This window comes from Leptonychotes weddellii, chromosome 15 (genome assembly GCF_054177405.1).
Source record: "Leptonychotes weddellii isolate Sample4059 chromosome 15, ASM5417740v2, whole genome shotgun sequence".
NCBI classification, from domain to species: domain Eukaryota; kingdom Metazoa; phylum Chordata; class Mammalia; order Carnivora; family Phocidae; genus Leptonychotes; species Leptonychotes weddellii.
The window spans coordinates 19,378,227-19,389,766 of record NC_138383.1 but is presented as its reverse complement, the minus strand read 5'-3'; the positions used below and the strand labels follow the sequence as shown (position 1 = coordinate 19,389,766).

Here is an 11,540-nt window from a genome sequence, read left to right as displayed (position 1 = left end):
ATTCGGGGTGGTTGTAGGAGGAAGTAATGTGGGCTTGCCATATGGACCTACAAATATGGATATTGCAATCTTATAAAACTAGTGGGTTTATACCATCCTCCTCTGCCTAAAGCTGGGTTTTAACATCTTTCGCCAATTTCTTTTAAAGTAGTTTTTTGGGTGGAATAATTTCTCCAAGGTTTTTGGCCCCAGGAATCAGACTCGCCCCTGGCTAGTTCCCTCACTAAACAGGAATTCATGATCAACTGCCAAAAGCTTTCTGTTAAGCCATCCTCCCCCGTTCTGGGGCATCTTCCAATGCCTCACTACCTTGCTCAAAGACATCCTGAGTAATTATCTGCTGATCTCGTTGTTTTTCTCTTGTGATGTACACTTAATAAAGAGGTGAGCTAACACCCTAACTATCCAGAAGGGTAACTTCGTAAGGATGAACAACAAAGCTCATCTGTTTTCTGTTTTCTTCCTTTACCCTTCTCGCCCACTTTCAGTTAGATAGGGTGTTATGCAGAAGAGGCTTTAATGAGTTTATTCCAGCGATGATTCAAAAGTCCTGTTATCTGTCCCGTAGCCCAAGGGGGCAGAGAGACAGGGAGGAATTGGTCAAGGCACGTTCCCTAAAACCGGACAAAATGTTTTTCCTTCAGCAAGCAGTTGTTCAGTGCAAGGAGCTATTTGCTGCAGTAGTATGACAAGGAGGAGACAAAAAATATCCTCTCTATATATGAATATAAAGAATATGGTCGAAACATATTCTCTGCCCTCTATGACCTTACAGCAGAGCTAGACTGTCTTGTAGGGTCTGACCTGGTTTAAAATTTAGGACTTCCAACTACAGAAGAGAGGAAAGTTCAAAGAAGGGGGTGGGTAGTTTTGTTTTGTGTCTTAAGAAGTTGGAACCTGTATCTTCCTCCTGCAGAATCACTGGAGGATTCCTTTGAAAAATAAATGGACAGGATTTCTGGTTCAATTTCCTTCCCCTGGGGATTCTTAGATTCTCTTTAGGTACACTACTATTCCGCTCCCCATTTCACTACGGTGTCTGGATGCAAACAGACGCCCCGACCGACTCCCTGAAGCCTCTGCCAATAGGGGCTTCCACCTGCTTTCCTCCCGCCTGACCTTACGCGGCAGAGCAGAGCCTCCAGCAGACTACATTCTGGAGCTGTGTTTAAGAACTCCGCGCCCCGAACGTGCGAGCTCTGGGCCATACAGAGAGTGGATCCGTGTATTTTATACTGCAGTGCTGGTACACAAACGCACTCTCCCCCGTCCACACTCCCAGGCTGCAGGATTTTATGCCTTATTTTCACTCTTGCTAAAATCTGACAAGAAGTCTGAATCCCAATGATTTCTCCTACTCCCCAGTTCGGTGCTCACATCCCTCTTTCGCGGCTTCTTCCCTCGCTCCGGATGCACTGGGCGGCGGTTGAGTACGAGCCTCGAGAATCTGGACCGAGACCCCCAAACAGGAGGCGGAGGACGGGGGGCGCAGACTGAGCGAGGTGGGGCCTCATGACGTCATCACGCCCTGCGCTGCGACAGGCCTTACTCCACGCTGGTTGGGGTGCTCTTAAGACTCCGATGTAACCCACATTGGAGCCTGAGGGGACATCTCGTGGACGCGCACGGAAAAGCAGTCCAGAGGAACACAGAAGAAAATAACACTGAAGCACTCCAAATGCCGGGCCGACGCATACAAGCTCCTCCCAGCTCCTTCCTTGAAGATCCGCCTCCATCCTGCACCTCGGCTGTTGATTTCTTTTCCTTTTGTGGACTCGGCCTTCGGCCCGCCGGGCCTGGCGTTTCCCAGAAGGCCCAGCGTCGGGAAGGGGTTTGCAGCTGCTCCGTCATCGTGCGGCCCGTCGCGAGCCCGCGCTCGTGTGCAGGCCCGGCTCGGTTCCTGGTCTCTGGTGCGAGGATTCACGCGAGGCCCTGGTCTCGGTCCCTGGAGTAGGCCGCGACCCCGGGCGCCATGAAACAGGAGGGCTCGGCGCGGCGCCGCGGCGCGGACAAGGCGAAGCCGCCGCCGGGCGGAGGGGAACAAGAACCACCGCCGCCCCCGACCCCCCAGGATGTGGAGATGAAAGAGGAGGCGACGGCGGGTGGCGGGTCATCGGCGGAGCCTGACAGCAAAGCGGCGGCGGCGGCGGCGGCTGAGCACTCCCAGCGAGAGCTGGACACCGTCACCTTGGAGGGTACGAGAGCCCGGGCCGGGGACGTGCCGTGGTCACGGATGACAGCGCCCCGGTGATCCAGCCTATCCTCGGGACCCCAGCGCAGATTCCACCACTCCCGATTCCTTAGGATCACCCCCAGTGCCCGCCCCCTACCACCCTGACACTCCTGACTCCAGCCCCAATAATGAACCTTCTCTCCAGGCTCTGGATTTCTCCCTGAACATACCTCCTCCCTCCTTACCTGGGTTGCATCTAGAAGTGGGTCTCACTGGGCCTGTGGACTCCCTCCCTCTTCTAAGTCCTCTCCGACCTACTCTATTTACATCCACCGAGCTGATTCTAACGCCCCCAGTATGTGATTGGTCCCTCTAGAAACCGGTGTTTGTATTTATGTGTGTAAAGGGGGTCAGGGTGACGCAGAATACTGGCCCCTGAATTTTAAGACTGTACAAAAGTTTTCTGTTGCCTTAGCTACCTCTGGGAAACTCCCCTAAGAGAAGGCTTTCGACTGGGTATCTTGCTTCCTTGTTTCTGTAATTAAGGTGCCTTTACAATCCCGTTGCTCATTCTCTCCCTTCAGGCCTTTACTTCTGTTCCTAAAGAGTTGAAATACATTACAGACTTTCAAGTTTTTAGGTGTCATCTTTGAGTTCCTAATACTCACCTTCCACCTAAACTATGTATCAATCCCCCCATTGCTTTTCTCCTAGGTACTTGTTCCCAGTTTCTTACTACCGTCTTGGTCCTCCAAGTTCACATTTCACTTTTCTCAGAGCATCCTGTCCACATTTGGAGTGGGCAGAGTGAGAGCTTCCCACTGTGAACCTGGTGCTGTTTTCCCAGCTCTGGATCAAGTGGAACCAGACTATTTATTGGGTTTTCTCTCTAACTGCATGAGAACCTTGCTCAAAAACATTGAGATAAGCAAAGTTAGGCTCCTGGGTGATGTTTTTGAGGATGTAATGTTGACTGCATCAGCCCCTACTCTAAAGTTGGGCAACAGGCTCAGTATCTAATCAAGACCCTTTTACCTAAAATAAGGATAGCAATGGCAGAGGTGCGACTGGGTACATACATATGTTTCTTATAAAGCACTTCATTTTGTTAATATGAAGTAGTCCACGTTTCACTGTAGAAATTTTGGAAAATATGAGAAGTCTAAAGTAGCAGGATATAACATCGACCATGGTTAACATTTTTTCCTATGAATTTTTGAGTTGCTCTCCTGTAATTGAGATCAAGTTATATAGACAGTTTGGAACAAGGCATAATTAAATACAGATGACTTTGTGTGCTTTCATCTAACATATCCATAAACGTAGTGTTCAATTTATTCCAGAAACGTTTATTGAATACCCAATACAGTGGCTAAGCATACAAGCTCTGGAATTCGTTTCCTCATCTCTATAAATGAGAGTAACAGTACCTACTTCACTGGGTCAGTGTAAAGATTAAAATGCTTAGAACGGGGCGCCTGGGTGGCTCAGTCGTTAAGCGTCTGCCTTCGGCTCAGGTCATGATCCCAGGGTCCTGGGATCGAGCCCCGCATCGGGCTCCTGCTCAGCGGGAAGCCTGCTTCTCCCTCTCCCCCTCCCCCTGCTTGTGTTCCTCTCTCGCTGCGTCTCTTGCTGCTCTGTCAAATAAATAAAATCTTAAATAAATAAAATGCTTAGAACTGTGCCTAGCACATGATGAACACATAGTAAACCCTCTGTAATGTTAGCAGTTATCATTATGTCAAGGGGACCCAGACACTCTATGCTAAGTGTACAAAGGTAACTAAGAAACTACCAATTCATGTGTTCCCTTATTCCTGGACACTTCAGTTGTTTCCAGTTTTTTACCATTATATATAGCTTTGCAGCAGTCATCTTTGTGAGCCAAGTTTTTAATCTACCTTTATGATTATTTCTTTAGTACAGATTCTCAATATGCCTGAGTTGAGAAGGCAGATATTTTTAGGGTTTTGGATGAGTATTGTTCAGAGAAACTGTACTGATTTACATTATACCAACAGAAATGTCCTGTTCACCCCTGACTCGGTTATATTTTTTTATAAGACAGAAACTTTAAATATTAAGACATAGAATAGTTGAAAGTAATGTTATGATTTTTTTCTAAAGATTATTTATTTTAGAGCACAAGCGCACAAGCGGGGAGGGCAGAGGAAAAGAGAGAAAGAATCTCAAGCAGACTCCACGCTGAGCGTGGAGCCTGATGCAGGGCTCAATCCCAGGACCCTGAGGTAATGACCTGAGCCGAAACCAAGAATCAGACGCTCAACAAACTGCACCACCCAGGCACCCCTCTGTGTTAACCAGTTTGGTAATTGAAAACATTTCCATTTGCAGTTATTCAAATGCTAGTGAAATATATTTTCATATCGGTTAGCTGTCTGTCTGCTTTTTGCATTGTGTCTTTGTGTTCATTTTTACTTATCCTAATTTATGCAAGCTCTTTGTAAAATAAGAATATGTCTCTGGTCACATTTGTTGCAAATATTTTTGTTTACACAGTTATTCAGAAGGATTTTTTGCAGAGTGGAGTTCATCATTCGTGTGTGTGTGTGTGTGTGTGTGTGTGTGTGTGTGTGTGATTTCTCCCATTATTTACATTTAGAAAGTCTTTTCCTATTTAGAAAACTGATAAATCTCCATGTGTTTGTCTTTTTTTTTTTTTTTTAAGATTTTATTTATTTATTTGACAGAGAGCGAGAGAGGGAATGCAAGCAGGGGGAGTGGGAGAAGGAGAAGCAGGCTTCCTGCCGAGCAGGGAGCCCGATGCAAGGCTCGATCCCAGGACCCGACCTGAGCCAAAGGCAGATGCTTAACAATTGAGCCACCCAGGCGCCCCTCCATGTGTTTGTCTTTGTTGTTTCTCATCGTTGCTTTTCCTTTCTTCCTCTTTCTGTCACCCTCTACCCTTTCCCCTACCCCAGCTTTATTTTTCTTTGTCTCTTGGTTATGTCTTAAAATCATTGTATGGCATCTGTAAGTATTGCTTAACCGTATTAGGCAAAAGAAATGACTGGCTACATCTTGCCCTTTAAAAGAGGTTCCCTAGAACTTCTCGCCTAGAGTGGTGGGAGAATAGGAAGAGTTAGAAGTAACATTTTTTTTCTTCTGTGGTCCTCCACAGACATCAAGGAGCACGTGAAACAGCTGGAGAAGGCAGTTTTGGGCAAGGAGCCTCGATTCGTGCTGAGGGCCCTGCGGATGCTACCTTCCACATCACGCCGCCTCAACCACTACGTTCTGTATAAGGCTGTGCATGGCTTCTTCACCTCAAATAATGCCACTCGAGACTTCTTGCTGCCCTTCCTGGAAGAGGTAAGTGAGTCAGGCACTTAAAGGGTACAGGCTTGGCCTCAGACCACACCCCACCCCACCTCTCGATGTAATTGTTTCTCATCCTAAAGACCTGTCTTACTACCTGCTGTAGCTGACTGGTGAAACAAAGCAGCTCATTTTAATACTCATTTGCCCACTAACAAGGGAACCATCCTGCCCTGTAGTATCATTAGAGTCAGGGAAAAGAGCTGGGAATCAGGACCCTTTGAACCAAACTCTGTTCCCACTGCTCCCCAACACCAACACTCTCCTCCAGTTGGGTGGTGTCTCCATGGTCCTAGGAGAAGGTACCACCACCTCTCTGCCTCCGAAGCCTCACCATGGAGGACGTATAAAACTGGTAAAGAGCACAGGTTCTGGAGGTAGAGTTGAATTTGAAAACCAGCTCTACCGTTTGGTCCATGTGGGACCTGGACAAGTGATCTAATCTCCTGATGCTTCATTTTCTTCCTTTGTTAAATGTGGTGAACAGATTTGGGGGACGAAGGGGAGGAAAGGAATATGTGTAAAACTCTTAGAACCGTGCCTGGCACATAATGAACGCTGAGGAAGTTTGTTTGTTGCTGGCAGTGGACTCCGTGTCAGGAAAGACCCCTCCTTTTCCTTTCTGGCTGTAAAATCCCCCTTGTGTCCAGGTCCTGCCCCTTCTCACACCTCATTGTCCCTTCAGCCATCTCCCTATATGCTCATGGGCTGTTCCATAGAACAGACTCAAAAAATCCCTTGAGGTGGAATGATGAAGAATTTATTGTCTGGGAACAGGGAAAAGCACCCTCTTCCTACTTCACCTGGAAAATTTTTTTTTAACCTATATATCTCTGAATTCACCCCAACATGTTTGTTTTTGAGCTGTTGCACATTATTCCAGTTTGGATGACTAGATCCGATAATAAGTACGATGTATATGTCAGTTTCCCCCAAATTTCCTTTGTTCCCACCAAAAAAAAAATTATCTCATTATTCTTGACCTCATTCCTAGAATTATATTACCTTGTTAAACCCTCTCTGATAAAATTGCAGTGGTTCCAGGTGTGGTGGTTTAATCTCTCTACTTAGATTGTAGACTCTTTGAGGGGTCTTCGTAATATCCTTTCTGTCCCCATTATATTCTGTAAAGATGTCTGTTGTACTCCTGTCAACCTTTTTTTTGTTTCTCTTGCCAGCCTCCTTGACTTCCTTTGGAAGGGGACGGTGCCATCTTTATTTTTATATCCCAGTACCTAGAAAAATCTTGCATATAATAGGCACTCAGTGAATATTTGTTGAAATACATTGTGAGTGCTTAATAAATTCTTAATTGGTTGATCTGACTGAGCTTTTCCACAGTAATTCCTGTCTCCTCCTAGCCCATGGACACCGAAGCTGATTTACAGTTCCGTCCCCGAACAGGAAAAGCTGCGTCAACCCCCCTCCTGCCTGAAGTGGAAGCCTACCTACAGCTCCTCATGGTCATCTTCCTGATGAACAGCAAGCGTTACAAAGAGGTATCCAGGACCAGAGCAAGCGGAGCATGGGGTTTGCGGGAGAGATTGTCTCTGGTGAAGAACTGGAGAGAGTCCCTGGGCTCTTCATCGTGCCCCCAGACCCTTTCCCCCATGTGGGAATGTACCTAACCCCACATCCAGGGAAGCCCCCTTAGCTCGTGCTGAGACTCCGTGGGAAGTGGCAGGCATCTCTCTGGCACAGTACCCGTGCGGTGGGTTCTGTTAGGAAAGGGAGATTTAGAGACAGAAACCTGAGTTCAAATCCTAGCTGTACCTTATGGCAAATTAATTTCTCCTGACTTTATGTCAGATGGGGGAAAACAACGCCCAACTCACAACATCATTGTTGGCATTAAATAAAATACTAGCACGGTGATCTGCATATAGTAAGTTTTCACGGCATTTTCATAAGTGGCAGCTCTGACGACGGGACTGAGCCACCCTCCCCCCGCCCCGGCTGGGGCCAGCTTCTTTGTCAGTCACAGCCACTATCCAAAGAACACACTCAAGAAATGACAGGACCGGGGCAGGGCGTCTGGGTGCCTCAGTCGGTTGAGCATCCGACTCTTGATTTGGGCTCAGGTCATGATCTCAGAGTCGTGGGATCGAGCCCTGAGTTCGGCTCCGTGCTCAACAGGGGTCTGCCTGAGATTCTCTCTCTCCCTCCCCCTGGCTAGGACCCCCGCTCTTGAGTGTGTGCACGTGCCCACCCACGCGCTCGCTCTCCCAAATAAGTAAATCTTTTGGAAAAAAGAAAAGAAAGAAAGAAATGACAGTTCCCCCTGTTCCATTCCCTGTTTTGTTTTTTTCTTGCTTGCCACGAATCGGTTTTTGTTTGTTTTTAGATATAATTCACCCCCTTTAAAGTGTACAGTTCAGGGGCGCCTGGCTGGCTTAGTCAGTAGAGCATCCGACTCCTGATCTCTGGGTCATGAGTTCGAGCCCGACATTGGGTGCAGAGATTACTTAAAATAAATAAATTAATTAACTAAATTCAATACATTAAAAAAAAAACTTAGGGTACAGTTCAGTGGGTTCTGATGTGTTCACAGTGTTGTGCAACCATCATCACTGTCTAATTCTAGAATAATTTCATCACCCCAAAAAGAAACCCCGTTACAGTTAGTAGTCACTCCCCATTCTCCCCTCACTCCAGCCTCTGGCAACTACTCATCTACATTTTCTGGCTCGTGGATTTTCCTATTCTGGACATTTCCTATAAATGGAATTATGTAACGCATGGCCTTTTGTGTCTGGCTGCTTTGACTTTGCATAATGTTTTCTAGGCTTGTCTGTGTTGTAGTGTATATCTGGATTCCAGCCCTTTTTATGGATGAATAATATTCCCGTTGTATGGATAATTATGAATAATGCTGCTGTGAACATTTGTGTACAACCTTTTATGTGAACATACGTTTCCAGTTCTTCTGGATTCATGCCTAGGAGGGGAGTTGCTGGCTCATATGATAGCTCCCTGTTCAACTTTTTGAGGAACTCCCACTTGATTCTCTTTTGGCTGCCTCCCCAGGCACAGAGGATCTCTGACGATCTGATGCAGAAGATCAGCACTCAGAACCGCCGGGCCCTGGACCTCGTGGCCGCAAAGTGTTACTATTATCACGCCCGGGTCTATGAGTTTCTGGACAAGCTGGATGTGGTGCGCAGGTACAGATGGCCAAGGGCTGACGCCAAGGTTAACAGCTGTCCCCCAGGCTCTTCCCTACACACCACAGCAAGGGAGCATTGGTAGGTCAAGGGTAGAAGGACAGGCTGGAAAACATTTCACTCCTCGGCTTAAAACTTGTGGTGGCTCCCATGTTCCTCAGGGAAGAGCTGAAGTCACCATAGCATGTGAGGCCTGACGTGCTCTGGCCCCTGCTAACTGCCTTCTTGACTCTACCTCCCCCCGCTCCCCCGGACTCATTCCTCCGCCACACTGGCCTCCCTGCTCTCCTGGGGCATGCCAGGCACACTCTTCTCTCTGCTGACGCTGCTCCTCTCCCTACTTCCTTTAAGCCTTTGTTACCTTTTCAGAAGTGAGTCCTGTTCTGATGAAGCTATTTAAAACTGCATCCCCATCCTCCTCGCCTCCTGCGTTCCCCACTGCACTTTCCCTGGTTTCCCCACAGCCCCTACCTCCTCCTGTCATGCTACCTACGACACTCATCTATCACGGTCGTTGGCTGTCTCGCCCGTTCGGATGCGGAGCTGTGGCCTCTTTGTGCGCCCGGAATAGCGCATCCCGCCACAGGGGCTCGAGGGTTGAAGAGTCAGTGAATAGCCAGAAAAGCAGTTTGTGCCACTTTTTTTTTTTGCAATTGAGAGAATAGAGCGTTCAAAGCCGTTCAAAGAGTTGTTCTTTGAGGCGTTTGACATGCTTTTTCTTGCCTTTGCGAAGCTTCTTGCACGCTCGGCTCCGGACGGCCACGCTCCGGCACGACGCAGACGGCCAGGCCACTCTGCTCAACCTCCTGCTGCGGAACTACCTACACTACAGCCTGTATGACCAGGCCGAGAAGCTGGTGTCCAAGTCCGTGTTCCCCGAGCAGGCCAACAACAACGAGTGGGCCAGGTACCTCTACTACACAGGTGAGCGAGGGGCCCGGGGGGTGTCGGGCCCACGTGGTGCGGAGGTCCGCAAAATCGGGTGCAGTTGGTGCCCGGGAGGCCCAAGAGGCCCGTTCGGCGCCCTGGTTTGCAAGGGGCTTTGGAGGACGCCGTCCTGCTGACGCGCCCTCTCCTCCACGCCCAGGGCGAATCAAAGCCATTCAGCTGGAGTACTCAGAGGCCCGGAGGACGATGACCAATGCCCTTCGCAAGGCCCCGCAGCACACAGCTGTCGGCTTCAAACAGACGGTGAGCAGTGCTTCTCATGCCCGCGCCGCTCCCTCATCTGATCATGCTTTCGCTCTCCTTCCCTGCGCAGGGGCCTGGGAAGGCCTCCTGAACCTTCATTATCCAGAAGTTGCATCGCATGTCCGTTTGTGCGTAGCACTGATCAGAGCACATGAAGCAGACACTGCCGCGCCTCGTGTGGTTTACGTTCAGAGTGCGATCCTTGGTAGATAGGTTTTAGAATATTCCTGTTTCCCCGGCGCTCCTTACAGTCATTCCAGTCATGGGCTTGGGTTGTGTTGAGAAACCCCAGGCTTTTTCCTGGTCCCTCACATGCCCATTTGGGAGCAGTGTTTTCTTTGGCCAAGGAGCCCAGAAAATCGCCATCAGGCTGACTGATTCGGGGGCAGATAAATCTTGGCCACCCGAGAGCCGTCAGTCACCAAGTATTTTTTGAGTGCTGACCTTGGTGTTGGGCGCTGTGATCTAGGTAAACAGCGTTGACTCAGCAAGGCTTGAGGGCCCATGTAAAGTCACAGAGCCTGGTAGCCAGAATTTGGACCCAGCTTTCCTAACTATGAACCTCTGTTCCCACTTTAACATGACCTCCACCTCCTCGTGCCCTTGAAAGAGAATCAGATGGAGAAGTGCAATGATTAGGTCCGTGTGGTCAAGATTTGGTTTCAAGATTTGGTTTGTTTCTGTTCAGAAGTTCAGAGAAAGACAGGTTTGGTTTTGGTCAAATAATTAAAGACATCTTTAAAAAGTTAAATTTAATCTGGTTTTTGAAGATGGGTAGAATTTCACAGAAAGGAATGGCTTTTCAGACATACACGGTATGTGTACAGAGTATTAGATTGCTTACAACGTATGACATACGCTAAAGTTTCTAAAAATACAGGTAATCAGTATAGAAGCGGTGTCTTGTACTGGGGAGCGGCATTGTGGGGTAAAGCAGAGTTTTCAAGCCAGACTTCACTATGGATGGATGAGGGATAAGGTTTCAGGGGTTTCTGTGGTAGAGCCAGGTGACAGGAAGGAGCAAAGAGAGCTGGAGTGACGTCTTTGGCCAGCAGACTGTCGGCGGGAGACACCCCCCACCCCTCCTTCCCCATCACTAAGTCGCCTCCGTGTCTTTTGTATTTGTATCCTCTCTGGTATCATCAGTGCCCTTGTTTGAGCCACTAGCATTTCTGGTCGTCTTCCTCCCCGTTACGAGCCCAGTTTCCACACGCCTGCCTGACGTAAACAGAGCTCCAGGCCCGTCTCTTTGCCCAGGAAGCTTGCATTGCTCCCCATTACCTGCCCAGGAGAGTATTACAAGTCTTGTGAGGGAGGCAGGCGGGGGTTATGATGACACTGGATGACACTGCTGTGGCCACCGTTGCCGCCCATTGTAGGGACCAGGAAACCGAGGACTTGGTTGCTCAGCTTTTCCGAGCTAGTGATCGAAGACTAGCATTCTGTCCTCAAACTCCGAACTCAGCCTGGCATTCAAAACAGCACGTCCCCAGACGGGCCCAGCCTCCCCCATGAAAGCCTTCCAAACTTCTTGAAACGTGTGCTCACACTTGTCCAGTCTGTTCCCTCGGCCAAAACATCCTCCTTTTTCTGCTTCATCCAAATCCTTACGGCGTGTCTTAACTTCTGCCCTTCGCCTGGGTTTCCCCTCACTCCTGGATTCTCCAGGGAAC

General features: G+C 48.6%; 1 protein-coding gene across 1 annotated transcript in view; it reads left to right on the top strand.

Moving 5' to 3' along the window:
* Positions 1–1,797: 1,797 nt before the first annotated feature.
* The window catches only part of PSMD3 (proteasome 26S subunit, non-ATPase 3), a 12,241-nt gene continuing 2,498 nt past the window's right edge, over positions 1,798–11,540 (top strand). Inside the window, exons 1-6 of the mRNA XM_081805966.1 lie at positions 1,798–2,195; positions 5,316–5,506; positions 6,874–7,011; positions 8,540–8,676; positions 9,410–9,600; positions 9,764–10,077. Coding sequence (XP_081662092.1) covers positions 1,973–2,195; positions 5,316–5,506; positions 6,874–7,011; positions 8,540–8,676; positions 9,410–9,600; positions 9,764–10,077 — 1,194 coding nt within the window. The 5' untranslated portion in view covers positions 1,798–1,972. The remainder of the gene's footprint in view (positions 2,196–5,315; positions 5,507–6,873; positions 7,012–8,539; positions 8,677–9,409; positions 9,601–9,763; positions 10,078–11,540) is intronic.